Source organism: Haplochromis burtoni, unplaced genomic scaffold, assembly GCF_018398535.1.
Source record: "Haplochromis burtoni strain Fernald_Lab_line unplaced genomic scaffold, NCSU_Asbu1 Contig_294, whole genome shotgun sequence".
NCBI lineage: Eukaryota > Metazoa > Chordata > Actinopteri > Cichliformes > Cichlidae > Haplochromis > Haplochromis burtoni.
The window spans coordinates 726,013-740,038 of NW_024582655.1; the positions used below are offsets into that span (position 1 = coordinate 726,013).

Consider the following 14,026-nt stretch of genomic DNA (forward strand, 5'->3'; position numbering starts at 1 on the left):
AAGAATCCAAATCACACTACAGAACTCAACATATGATATGTACAAAACATTTTTGTTGTAAATCGAAAAGAAAACTCAATTCATTAAATAAAAACATTACAACATAAGACCAACACACCAAAATTGAGAATCACGACGGGTGACGGAAAGACAGGCTGATAATTATGAGGAACTGGTGTGTGTCTGTGTGTGAGAGAGAGAGAGAGAGAGAGAGAGAGAGAGAGAGAGAGAGAGAGAGAGAGAGAGAGGAGGGGTTTACAAAGGGGCTTCAGACAAGTGGAGAAAGTGGAGCAGTGGAGCATGTTGGAGAGGCACAGATGCATAAAGAGCCAAGACGCCTGCCCCACATTTGGCTTTTAAGTACTCACTGCTACACTGCTAACACTAAATGATTCAGAGGCAGAAGAAACAATGCACCATCTCTTTAGAGGGTTATTATAAATACATTGCCTTCCTGGAACCGCAGTGTTAAATGTGAATGTGAAAGATCGCTACATAAAATAGTAAACCTGTTCCCCACTGCAGGATGGAGGTTTCATGTAGGTCACAGGCCACCTTAGGAGAGTGCTTTTATGAGGGCAATTGGATTTAGCTGAGTCAGGATGACTATTCCTTCTAAATCATTATTGGCCAATGCCATTCATGACTTTGCAACTAACAGCATTTCAGCACCAAACTGTGTGTTCGCAGTGTTTACAGTTCCAATTGCATAAGTGGAGGAATTGTTTTCCTCTCCAGTGCAGATGGACAAAGTCTGAAATGTCATTGGTGTTTTTTTCTGAACTTCCAGCCATCACTTAGAATGTCATTAGCCATTGCAAACCGGAATTGTGAGTGGAAAACCTCTTCCCACTTTAGTTTATTTTAATTTAGTTTGCTTATGTGTGTCAGATACACCGTGTAGCATTTGATTGCAGTAAATTATTGCCTATAAATAAACTCTCTTTAAAATTTGCAGTGATGTCACGCGTTTCAAAATCATTATAGGATCAATTCCAACAGGAGTGAACTGAGGCACGCACCCTCGGTTAGCTTTATCACAGGAGATAATGAGAGAAGTCATAACTTACGTGCATTCTGACACATTCCTGAGTCGATCTAGTCTAACGTGTGCTGGATTTGGGCTGTTCAGTCTGTTATGACAGAGGAAGGAAAAACCCCACTGATAAATCAATTCTGCAATAAAAAAGAAGAAAAAAAAGAAAACATTCCAACATTTCTGACATTCCAGGCGCAATATTTTAAACATAGATTGAAAGATCTGCCAGATCCTCTGTCATCTCTAGAACACCTGCAAACGCTGTGCTGTAGTGATGAAACTGAAGGAGGTTTCGTAACTTTTGTAAACCTTCGAAAGATGCACGAAGAACAGAGATGCCTGCCTCACATTTGGCTTTTGAGGACTCACTGTTACAACGCTAAATGATTCATGGGCAGAACAGCAATCCATCATCTCTTTGGAGGGGTAGTATAAATACATCACCTTCCTGGAACCGCACTGTTAAATGCCGGTGTAGGGGAACTTAATAAAGTAGTTGACCTCCATAATGAACCACAGCATGTTAGCTTCATGAATCATCTTCTGGAGACAGCTGTTTTCCCACATCATTCATGACTTTGCATTTAATATTTACATTTTTTTCCCAATTACTTGCTCATCCTCCCCTGCAGACGTCATTTGTTAAATCTTAAGTTGAATAAGCCAGAAAACAAGTCTTAATTTATTTTGTGCTTCTTTTTTTCAGTGGCCTCTTGATGTCAACACTTGTTCCACTGATGCTACAGGACAGACTTCGTGTAATCTTCTTTGTATTCTCTCAGTGATCTGATTCTAATTCATCTGCATTTGGCAGCTCACAGTAAGGCTCCCACCGGGAGTGAAAAAAAAAAATAGAGGGCTACAAAAACAATGAGGCTTGTTTTGATCATGCCTCCCCCCTATCTGTCCAACAGATGTTCGTTTTACTGAAGAGGAAACAGCAAATGAGTGAACATGGGTATGTTTCAGCTTGGAAGATGAAACTGGACAAAGGCTGAATTTACAACATTGCTACTACTGCTGTCTGCTTTAGAGTCAAAATGTATCTTTAGCTTGTGAATTTGATCAGATTTCCAGGGTTTAAAGTAACAAAAATGTGCCTCCACACAATAAAATGCCACAATGTTCTTCTCTGATTGTCTGATGTTTTGCTTTGACATATAAAATTATTTTCCATAAGGAAAAACAATAGAACAAAACATTTTCATACCCTCCAACAATATTACATTTTAAATCTCGCGAAATGTATGTTTCATTCACACATGGTGCAAGTAGCTTCTAGACCAGAGAAGTGAATCCAAGGCCATTGCCTTGGAATCCATTGCCTTAAAGCTGCATTCTTTCTAGTGGCCAGCAGGGGGCGGCTACAGTGGTTGCAAAAAGATTTCTGGTTATGTTCCTGTGACCACTTGCAGTCAGCTGCCAACTTTAAACTAACTAACAGGAATAAGACGGCAATAAAACAGTTTGTCACTGAATGGGGTCAAGTTAGCAGTTACGTTTGATCTGTTTGTGATCAGCTGTGATATATCTGTGGAATTACATACACAGAAATTCAATTTAACGATTAACGTTCAGAGTTCAGCAAAATTTTCTTCAATTTGAAACTGAAAATTTACAAATTCCACGAGAAAGTGGGAGGTAGTTACTCCAGGACTGGCAATTTAACTGCAAAATAGCATAGGTGCTCACTATATTTGAGCATAATCAGCTATGTCCAACCAGCTAATAACCACCCACATGACAGATGAGTTGTACTCATTGGAACAGACTGGCACAGACTGATTGCAAGGCAATTATTTGCAAACTTTTACCAATTTGTAATTACAGTCTGTGTGGTTTGGAGCATGATTGCTTGGAGACAGGTCACCTCTCACCAGGCAACCTGTGCAATCGCCTCCTGAAGTAGTCACTCAGAGGTTGAAGGTGTTGCATGCTCGAACTACATGCAATCAATTGCTGAATGTAATGTAAAAGAATTCAATGTCCTTACCAGGCAACCCCAGGTTTTTTTTTTTCCTTTTTCACAAGAAGGTTGGTGTCCTGTTTTTACTCTATTGTTACAGAGCTGTTAGAAGTCCTCAGCTCTCTCACTCGGGGCTAGCTAACTTGGTGAGCAAAGTCCATTGACATGCTAATTTTGGCTATTGGAAAACTAGGCCTAAAACAAAATGTTTTAACGAGAAAAACTGAACAACAAACTCCATTATATTTTAGTGCAACTGAATGCTGATCAAGACCAACCATCCATGCTCCCATGTTTTGCATAACTTCAAGCCTTAGCAGAATTTTAATGGGAACATTAGAGCAAAATTCACATGTCATGAATAAAGAACTTAGCTACAGTGGCCCAAATGGTTTTTGCAAAAGGCTGTAAACATATTTATATCGGTGGTAAAACTGAGCATTTTAACATGGTGTATCTGCAGATCGACTCTATTTTGGAGTCAGGCTCTATTGGCTCAACCAAGGAAATGCTGTGCTCAGCACTTCTGCGTTGGCATTATTTTTCACCCCCTAGACTGCTGCTTGTGATTTTCTCAGGAAATTAATCCTTTCACATATTTTAATTAAACTGATTTTTTACTTTATTTGCAGTCAGTTCTTGTGGGGGTTTTTCTCCAGGAGAAGACTGCAAATGTAACACTTTCATGGGTAAATCATAGCATGACACATACATTTTTTTCCTGCTTCTTTTCCATATGGTTTGTGTTAAATTGTTGCACGCAGAGAGAGGGCTAGACCTTTGGCAGGATGCATCTCAGCATTTCACAAGTGGCCTCATTTCTTCTGAAGTATTGCGTTTACGTCATATGTTGCACTGTATGTGGCATGTAAACATTAAAGCTTTATGCTGTTCTCCCAGAGGAACACCAGCAACTAAATATAGCATTAAAAGGCATTTATGCTCTGCTGTGTGCCACTGAACATCAGGGAGGCTTCTCTGTCATATGCACTAATAATAACTGTTTCATACTTTGGTGATTTATTAAAATGGTTTTCATATCATACAAGTATTTATTTTCCACTCGGTCAAAGTGCTTTTTTTTTTTGCCTTCTATCAACATTTAAAATGTCAGCTGACATTACAGTAAACAAAGCACTCCTGTAAAGTATACCGATCACATGATATACACAGCAGATAATTTGGAAAATAAATAAATTGTTATTTGCACACTTGTTATTTGATATTTACTTTATCAAAGGCAAATTGCCACAGATTATCACTTGTGTGCATTAGTCCGACAGTCTCGACAAAACTGCAGAGTCAAAATGAGGCCTGTCCACATTTGCCAGCAGAGGAAGGAAACCTGTCTGTTAACAGCTTCTGTCTGACTCACCAATTCAGCAAAAATGAAACAATATCGAGCATGTACAGACCTCATGCGCTAAAACTGTTTTGATACTACAATGAATAGGAAACAAAATCAGGTCTAGTTGTATGTAACTCTGTAACACGATGAATGATGGCTTTGAGGAATGTGCTTACTGTAAGACGACAGTCCTCCTGCACCTTCAAACACAGTCCACACAAATCATCACAGAAAAGAAACTTTACAGTTCAAGTAAATGTTAAACATTAGATCAATATTGGAAAATGTCATTAAGACATAAAGCTCACATTCAGCCATTGTCTTTTATTTATCCATTTCAGAGCTCATGGGAGGGAGAGAGGCGGACTGAATTTGAACCCAGCGCTAACCACTGCACCTCTGTTCCACCCTACATGAAAATTAGTATTATGTATGAGCACATATGCATGTATAGCTTCAACACTGTGGGACAAACTTCCCTTTGCCATCAGAAAGGCACAAAAACTCAGTTTAAAAGGTTTTTAAAAATCTACTTGTAAACTTTTAAAGATGATTACCCTTTTTTTCATTTTTTTTATAATGACTTTTATAAAATTTCAAGTTTAGGTTAAAGGTACTCTTCTAGTCAATTTGCAAGCTGTTTCTGAGAACAGAAAAGGCTTTAGAACATTAATAGTATTACTAAACTGATTTTAAAATATTACTCAGCTCTGATTTGCCTTGAGTCATTTTCTAAGCTTTGATGCCACCTGCTGGTAAACCACTTTGGCAGACCTCACTAAGCAGGCCCAAGCACTTTGGTTAAAAATACCAGCTCATGTTCAAAACGACTAACTTTAGTGTTTTTAGACAGCACAAATCAAAAGCCTTTTTTCAAACGCCTTTCCCCGAAGGCTTCCTTGAAACTACTCTACCCATAATGCACCTCAAACAGTAAACAGGAAACGTATGTTTTGCCGGTCGGCACGGTTGTGGCACCCGCTACTCCAGCACTGAGTGGCCCAAACACCGAAGCTGGTGGTTTACTGCTTATTTTGTATGTAGCTACATTTAATGCTAATCACAAGTCTAGCGCTGGAACACTAGTTAGCTTTTGTTTGCAGTGTAGCTAAGGTGCAACCCTCTGTGGAAATGGGTTGTGTGGGGGCGGTGTGATTTGTTTTTTTACCGTTAGTCTGCTGGCCAACTTTAAGATGCTAAACGCTAAACACAACGAGCTGTATGAATACGTGACTATTTAAACCACAGTAATTAAGACGAAAGGCTCCAGTCGTGTTGTGTTCTTGACAAATGCTAGCTAGAGTAGCTGAGCGGTTGCCAATAGAGACAGGAGGCGCTTATGTGTGTTCATTTTATGCTGCTCTTAAACCCAGAGCTGCTAACAGTGACGATGAAATGATAAATAAATAAAAAAAAATGGCAGTAAAAATGTATTCTGCTCGGTTCTGTTGCACTGTTAGCTTGATGACTACCCTTACACTGTAAACCCACCAGCACAGATTGAACATGGTAAGTCAAACTGTGCTCTCCCTCGACATTTTTTTGTATTTATTCATTGACGATGTAACGGGGTTTCATAATCTTCGAGGATCATTTCATTATCATTCACTTTTTTCATGATTATCTGCTAAATTAATAAACTTATTTTCACTGCTATTTTCAGGCTACAACGCTGAAGGGGAAAGCCTCGAAAAGTAAGTTAAACTTGTGCTATTTGAATCCTACTAACTTTCCTTCTTTTTTTTAATTTTTAATTTTTTTAAAATAAACTTTCAGGAGTATCAAAAATAAGGCCTGGGGCCCAGAATCAATTCGACAAAAAAGTTTAAACGGTCTTGTACCAAGTAGTGATTTCCGATGTTTCTGTGTATTTGTTTTAATGTGTAATGTATTTGCTTATATTGAGTGTAGCTAACATGATTTATTAAGGGGTTATGTATATAAAATAAATAAAAACACAGTGTCTTTATATAACTATTATTTTGTATTTGTTGCAATTTCTGCTCCTTTCTTGGCCAGATTACTCTTTAAAAAGACACTTTTAATGTCAGTGAGACTTAGCTGGATAAATAAAGGCTTCTATATAAATTAGTTTGCCCAAAACTGATTGCAGCTTCTACCTTGTGACAGGAATGTTGTTTGTGGCTCCAAACGACTTGATAGCAATCATGAAAGATATGTTTGACAGACAACAAGTCATTTACAAGAGTTTAAAAATGATGAATCTCTTTTGGTACAACACTGACCCGCTGGGTGGCTTTGAACAATCTAAAGCACGGCATAAAATTAGACTTTTAACTGATTTACAGCTTGATAAAGACCTCTCCCATGGTCATTCATACTACACCAAAGTAATTAAGTAATATATAGACAATTAAATGGCAGAAAAGTTAAACTTTTGTACAGTGACAGTTAGGGGAGTTTCACTGGTCTGGTCCACTTTATATTAAAGTATGTTGTATCTGGCACACAATTACATCCTTGTCCCTCGTGATTGTACCTCAGCAAAACATTGACTGTAAAATGATAAAAGCCTATTTCTACATTAAAATATAACCCAGTGTGTGTCTGTCCTGCTGATCCAAAATCATTGGATCATGAGATGTCGTACCACGACAAATACAGATATAGGCAGCAGCAGTAGTATGCCTCTCCTGCACCTTGCTGAAGTTGACTGCATACCTCTGCTGCTTTTCTAAGGTTCATTCAGGGATGATTTGCTTGACAGCTTGCTTGATGATGACAGTAAGTGAGCGCAGTTGTGCAGTTTTATCAGAATTAGTGTCTATCTTTATGTTAAAGTGTGTCATAATATTTTCTTGAATTAATTTTCCAACTAGAGCAGCCAGTAAGGACGAAAGCATCACGCGGAGGACCTATGTATAGGTAAGTTAGAAGGAAGATTTTTTGAATTGCAATGTGCCAGCTGTAAATTATTACTCCTCTTCATGTTCTGTTTTCTTTTCCTGCTCATCTGCTACTGATTATATCTTCAGCACGCTAGCACAGGAGATAAAAATGGATGGTGCGGACACTGAGGTATGTAGGATAATATGCAAACTGGGTCATATTCACCCCGTTTTTTTTTTCCTTTTGTGTTTATTTTGTCTTTTTATATTTTCTTTTGTCCAAGGACTCGGATGTGTCAGCGGCTGATCCCAGCGACATACTCAAGAGCATGAAGGTGGGTCATTAATTGAGGTTGCGGCGGCAAAGATAAAGTTCACACTGCACGTTTCACTTTTCCTCTCTGTCCTCGTGCAGGACATGGACGACATGGACGCTGACCTCTTTGCATCAAAGAAGAAGCCCAGTTCGGCTCCCGCGCAAACAAAGCCACTTGTTAGCGAAGGACCAAAGAAAGACTCTGCTGTGCTCGAGAGTAATGCAAAACCAGAGGAAGCAGGTAATTCAGTGCAGAGTGTTCTCGCATAAATTACTTTCTCATTATTAGCTCCACATTATTACCAGCTTTGAAGTTTTACATTAATAGCAGCGATCAGAAAAAGGCTTTTGTCTGCCTTTGCTTCCCTCAGATGAACCCACCAAAGAGGGGAAGAAGCCGAACTCTGCACCTTTATCCTCAGCGCGGAGTTATAAGAAGTTCACCTTCTCTGGTAAGCGAGTCTTCCCCCTCCCTGTCGTGACATCCGCTTCCTTGACTGAGCTTTGTATAAATGAACATGGTGCAGATGTGTTGTTGACTTGCAGCTTTGCTTTGTTTCTCTCAAAATGTTGCTTTAACTCAGACAGTGGTGGTGAGGATGAAGGTGTTGCTCAGACTTCTTACGCTAAAGGTACATTAGTGTGGTTGATACGTGTTTAGTCCTGTACTTGCAGTTAAGTCACATCAGTGGGTGCTTGTGGGTAGTATTTAACAGTGGAGGTGTACACTGTAAAATGTTTGCTATTCCAAATCGAATCAACAAATCTGGAAGTATACGGAAGGAATTAGATTTGCATACGCTGACACCCAAGAACAATGATCCAACTAGCAGATGGAATTGCCCTTCAGTTATTCCAATATTATATCTATACATGTAAAGGGGCAAGTATAAATAATAATTTGAACTTGTGCCTATGGATAAAGCTCATATATCCAAACTTAATGTCACAAGTTCATCTGCTCTCTTTAATTCTCTCTGCCACTGAAGTTTGTGGTGTCGTCAGAAGTAAAATGTTGTTTTTGACGGTGACTATGAACTAAAGCATAGAACATATTACAATTAAAGAGATTTTGCTCAACAATGTTCAAAAACTTTGAGTGAGCAATCGTCAGAGATTGTTGACAGACATGCAAAACACCTAAAACAACTGATTTCTGCAAAGAAAAAACTAGATTCTGTGTGATCTAGCTTGTGTACACTTACTTTTTTCACAACAGACTATTTATATTTGTATTTTGTTCAATAAATGGTAAATGGACATGATCAGAAATATTACTCAGGTTGACTGTGAGTTCGTGTGAACTGTAGCCTCAATTTCCTGTTCTTAGCTGACCGAAATCACACCCAGTATTGTATTCTGCTGTAGCCCATGTGCTTCAAGGTTTGACAGGTTCACTCAGAGATGCTTTCTGCAAAACTGGGTTTTTCAAGTTATTTGAGTTAGTGTTGCCTTCTTATCAGCTCAAAGTAATCCGTGTGCTCTCATCTGATCTCTAGCATTAACTACTCTAGATTCAAAGTCACTTAAATCAGCTTTCTTTCCCATTCGGATACAAAGTTTGAACTTCAGCAGGCCATCTTGACAACATCTGCCTACCTCAATGCACTGCCATGTGATTGGCTGATTAAATATGTGTGTTAATGAGCAATTGAAACGTGTGCCTAACAAAGTGGCCACTAAGTGTATGTTTCACAACTGGGAAATGTGTCAGTTAATGAATCCAGTTCAACAAAGTACAGTTTCAAGTTATTGTATTGGTATAGCAGATAAAAATAATAATAATAAAGTAAGTATTTAAGTGTTTTATTGCCCTTTTACACTCTGGGGCCCAAATCCATTATTCATGATATAAAGACTCTTATTTTTTGCAGATCTAGACGACCCCCTGGATGATTTGCTTCCAGGTGACTCAAAGCCTGACTTGAAATCTAGCTTCTCCAAACCTGAAAAATCTGTGCCATCTCCTTCAGCATCTCCCATTCTAAAGAATAAAACGAGTAAGCCTTAAACTTACCAGGATCCTTTAGTTTCCTTTCTTTTTTTAAATAATTGCCAAATGCTGAAGGCTTGTGTTTTATTCTTTGTTGATCAGCTAAGGCAACAAAGAAAGGCGAGCTCACGTTTGAGGATGATAAGGATGACCTAATGGATACACTCGGATTTGACAGCAATAAAAACAATCCCAAGAAACAAGAAACACCGCTTTGGTCTCCCAAGGAAAGGTAACAACTCTGTTTTCACTTTTTTTTTTTCCCCTCTCACTCTCGTTGTTGTCCTTATTTATAGCACTCAAATGATGAATAATTACTGTGGTATTGCTTTGGGCTGCAGCTAAAAACATAACCAAACTCTGACTTTACAAACTAGCCTCAGTCTGGTTTGCTAGCCTAGCTGCTTTTGTGCGTCACCTCTGTTCCCTGTTGCTCTCAGAGCCGACGCCCCTCAGAGACCTCGTACCAGAATTGATGAGATTCTGGAGAGTTTCACGTCACCGCGTCTTCTGGAGCGACCACCAACGGGCGAGAGGAAGGACGAGCTTCAGTCTCAAGAAAAGCCGCAACAGGAGAAGACGTCTGCTGGGAAAGGTGATAGAGCACCATAGTTTTGTCCTTAACTTGGCTGTAATTAAATACTATCTTAAAAAAATGAAGTAGCTAATCGTTTTCCCAACTATCAGAGCCTCGTTTAGATGATGACCTCACATTTGGATCCTATCAGCCCACACTGGGATCCACTTCTGAAGGGCGTCAGTCTCGTAGACAGTCTGTCAGGTGTGCCCAGGTTTTGTTATTTACAGTTTGCTTCATGCCTACAGCTTTCAGCAGAACAGAAGTAATCTTTTTTTTCTCACGACCAGATTTTCTACTGAGGACATGAGTGTATCTACGCCAGAAAAGAAGCCAAAGCCCACCACTCCCACATCTTCTCGACAACGCAACTCAGCCGACTGGCTGGGCCTCAAGACAGAAGATGAGCCGGTCTATCTAGAGGAGGGCATCGATAAGACAAAGAATCCAGCAGAGGCTTCAAAGAGCCCCTCGTCTCCTTTACTGGAAAGAAAGCCCTCATTCACTGGTAGCCATTCCACATCTGTTGCAAAAACACCAGAAGAGAGCTCAGCCCCAGCTGACAATACCATTAAACAGGCCAAGCCTGAGGTTTCTAAGACCCAGAGGAAAGAAGGGGATGATGAGGATGACTGGTTAGCTGGGGCACTGAGCAGGAGGAAAGCTCTGTCCGCGTTAAACACAGAGGCAAAACCATCCAAGCAGGAAGAGTCTTTCACTGACTTCAGTGTTAGGTACGGTGCAATTTGAAGACAATAACAGAAATGCTACAGAGACAGAAAGAGCATGTTCTCAGTAATGATTGATAACCTGATCTCATTTTTAGTAAACAAGTAACGTCACAAACTCCCAAAAGCAGAGAAGACACGCTTCCTTCAATCAAAGAAACGAGGTAAGGGGTTTGTTGTGTAAGTCCATTAAATCCATGTTAACGTTTTGGCCCTTTTTAAAAAAAAATGTTCCTTATATTTTATGTAGTGACACTTTTCCCGGACGCCTCGGTCCTGCTGCTCATTCCACGCCTGTCAGAGAAGAAAGGTCTAATCATGGTAGCTATCCTTCCATCTTATTAAAGTCACTGATTCAGATTGCCAGCAAATTTGCCCAATTTGCACATTTACAGCAGAAACCCTTTTGACCACTCCTCTCACACAATCATACTAGTTAATGTTAATCATTAGGCTGCTTCCCGTATACTTAAAAAACCCATCTAATACCTAATCCTACCTTGTATCACATCATTTTAAAATAGAAATAAGTCATGAGCTCATATTTTTTCTAAACCGTGTCTTCCTTTTCTCATACACTCTCCTTCTGTAGTTAACGAGTATACACCCACAGGCGAGTGTTACCTCCCCTCCACCTTAGCATCATCCCCACCAAACCCACTCCATCCATCAGCTCTTAGTTCGCCTTATCATTCAGTTTACTCTGCTAGCGATACTGATCCCTTGTTAGCCTCTGCTGTTAGCATTAGCCAGCCTCAGCTTCAGTCCAAACCCCACCACTTCCCATCCAGTACAAGATCCAAGGTGCTAACAGAGCCCACTCAGGCTTCAAATGAAACCTTGCAACAACTGCCTTTGCCCAGCCCCCTGTCTGCTGCACTGCCCGGCACAATGTGGTGTAGGTAATCTCAGGGAAACGACTCAGTTCACTAAAATACCATCAGATTTCTCTCCAGTGCCTTAATATCAGATGTAACGCCTCGGTGTGGTTGTTACTCATGTTTTTTTTTGTTTTTCCTGCAGATCCGCAGCAAAATGCAACGCTAAACACATCAGCTGCTTTCCCACAACAGGTACTGTTACCTTCATGCATCAAGGCTGACATAATTGTAATAGATATGTTTTACCTCCACCAAGGAGGTGATGTTTTTGGCACTGCTTCTGCATGTACTTGTCCTTCTGCCTGTCTGTGAACACGAAAAAATGGAGAAAAAGTCTTATAACTTAGAATCTATGATTCCTAAAAGTGCAGTGTGTATTGTCAGCATATAGAAAATGCTGTATAAAGATTTAAAATAAGTCACTGTTGACCTTTACGTCATAATCTCAAATTATTCATGTCCAGTTAACTGCAAATCAATACCTATTATCCATTACCTACGCCTACATAACAAAAGCCTGCGGTTTGTAGAGCAGTAAAAACAAGTGCAAACCTCTTTAAGTACGTTTAAAAAGAACAAAGAAAACAAAATGAGCGCAGAGGAACTACAACACCGTTCCCTTTGAAGTAAATACCACCCAAAGACAGGTTTGTAGTCTCTGAGTTTTTCTTGTTGTCGTTTTTAATGCTTTCTTCTTTGGAACAGGCATCATTTTCAGCCGACAGTCTGCAGCAGCTGCTTCTCCAAAACCAGGTAAGGACCTCCTCACTTCCAAAGACCTACTAATGAATGTAATCACCAGATTCATCCTTTGGTTTGTTTTTAATTTGGCTACTTTTTTTCAAAGCTGATGCAGACTCAGTTGCTGGGCCTAGGCGGTGTGGTTGATGCGGGACTCCTGCGGCGACTTACAGAAAAAGAACAACCTGCAGACTATCAAGCTTTACAGGCCCGCGTCATCCAGTTGGAGGGACAGGTATGTCCTCATGTGGTGACAAGAAGGATGTGAGGTGTGATGGGGGGAGCATTGTTACTGTATTTTTAATTTTAATTTTAATTTTTTTTTATCTTTAAAGTTTATCGTGTCATCATTCAGGTCAAGACTTTGCAGCTGGAGCGAGACCAAAGCCAAATGATACTGGAGAGCATGCAGCAGCGGCACAAACAGGATATGGAGCTCCTGGAGAACGCACACAAGTAGTCCATTCCTAGACCACATCAATTTATCAATTCAGTTTAGCACATGAAACTGTGGAAGTCTTCTACATACATGTGTCTGTAACCCAAGTCTCTCTGTGTATTTTCAGAGCTCGTGTGAAACTGCTCGAGGATTCGGTTGCCCAGCGGGAGACTCAAGCGCGACATGAGTGCGAAGACCTGATGGAACGCCTGGCAACGGTAACGCGAGCGGCTGAGAAGGAACGCTCAGAGCTTCAGGCTCAGTACCAGCGGAAAATGGCCCAGGCCCAGCAGGAAAGAGACTGTGAGGTGGAGAGACTCAGAGACCTTCAGAGGTAAACGTAGGAAAACCTGTTTTATGGCAGCAGGTTGACTATGAAATGAAAGCAAGAACAAATTTTCTACAGTTAGCGACAAATTTACTGGCTGTGAAGTTGTAGTTTCAAAAGACAACACCATAGGAAAGAAAGAAAAGAAAACCAGCCTTCTTTGCTTTATTGAAATTGGTTTGGGTTTTGGGATTTACTCAACTAAATTATCCAGATAACTCAGTGAAATAACTCAATAAGTCTCCAAATATTTAGTTTTTTATCGCAAATAGATGACTTTAAGGTTTAGTGTATATTTGTTGCATTGCTGCTCAGAAAATCTATCTTGGAGATGAAGAGAGACTATGAGGATCAGATCCACAGACTGAAGAGGCTAAAGGAAGAAGAGATCGATGCTGTTACAAGCGCAACATCTCAGACCAGGTAAGAAAATTCCCAAAAAGTCTAATTGACAGTCACACATTTAATGCTTTTGCTTCTTTTTCTTTTGTGCACGATATCAGCGCCAGTGCTGATACATGTAGCAAGCTTTTCGTGTATAAAAAGTTTTAATTCCACCGCCTTTGTCCAGGTCCGTGGCAGGGGTGATTGAAAGGATGGAGCAGTTCTCCTCACGGCTTGGGGAGCTTTCCTCTCGGGTGGAGAGCACGCACGAACACACCGCTCACGGCCTGGAGCAGGAGGCACGGCACAGAGACGAGCAGCTTCGAAGTATTTTACACACACACACACGCGTGTGTACTTTGTACAAAATGGGTCAAGATGCAGATTGTCCGAGAACACGATGGCTTAATGTCATTCTGTGTGTGTGTGTGTGTGTG

General features: G+C 40.2%; 1 protein-coding gene across 4 annotated transcripts in view; it reads left to right on the plus strand.

Annotated features, from left to right (window-relative positions):
• The first annotated feature begins 5,279 nt into the window (after window positions 1-5,279).
• Window positions 5,280-14,026, plus strand: part of LOC102313208 (fas-binding factor 1 homolog) — a 12,236-nt gene continuing 3,489 nt past the window's right edge. The window contains exons 1-24 of one of the 4 annotated variants that reach the window (XM_005940845.3): window positions 5,287-5,389; window positions 5,814-5,862; window positions 6,017-6,047; window positions 7,054-7,098; window positions 7,194-7,239; window positions 7,350-7,392; window positions 7,487-7,537; window positions 7,618-7,759; window positions 7,890-7,970; window positions 8,103-8,150; window positions 9,393-9,518; window positions 9,614-9,743; window positions 9,952-10,106; window positions 10,199-10,292; window positions 10,379-10,822; window positions 10,915-10,980; window positions 11,067-11,137; window positions 11,840-11,889; window positions 12,403-12,450; window positions 12,545-12,673; window positions 12,794-12,894; window positions 13,005-13,211; window positions 13,521-13,628; window positions 13,777-13,916. In XM_005940845.3, coding sequence (XP_005940907.1) covers window positions 5,860-5,862; window positions 6,017-6,047; window positions 7,054-7,098; window positions 7,194-7,239; window positions 7,350-7,392; window positions 7,487-7,537; window positions 7,618-7,759; window positions 7,890-7,970; window positions 8,103-8,150; window positions 9,393-9,518; window positions 9,614-9,743; window positions 9,952-10,106; window positions 10,199-10,292; window positions 10,379-10,822; window positions 10,915-10,980; window positions 11,067-11,137; window positions 11,840-11,889; window positions 12,403-12,450; window positions 12,545-12,673; window positions 12,794-12,894; window positions 13,005-13,211; window positions 13,521-13,628; window positions 13,777-13,916 — 2,359 coding nt within the window. In that variant the 5' untranslated portion in view covers window positions 5,287-5,389; window positions 5,814-5,859. Of the gene's footprint in view, window positions 5,863-6,016; window positions 6,048-7,053; window positions 7,099-7,193; window positions 7,240-7,349; window positions 7,393-7,486; window positions 7,538-7,617; window positions 7,760-7,889; window positions 7,971-8,102; window positions 8,151-9,392; window positions 9,519-9,613; window positions 9,744-9,951; window positions 10,107-10,198; window positions 10,293-10,378; window positions 10,823-10,914; window positions 10,981-11,066; window positions 11,138-11,839; window positions 11,890-12,402; window positions 12,451-12,544; window positions 12,674-12,793; window positions 12,895-13,004; window positions 13,212-13,520; window positions 13,629-13,776; window positions 13,917-14,026 lie in introns of all 4 variants that reach the window. The other 3 variants (XM_005940844.3, XM_014339583.2, XM_005940846.3) reach the window with 3 other exon arrangements.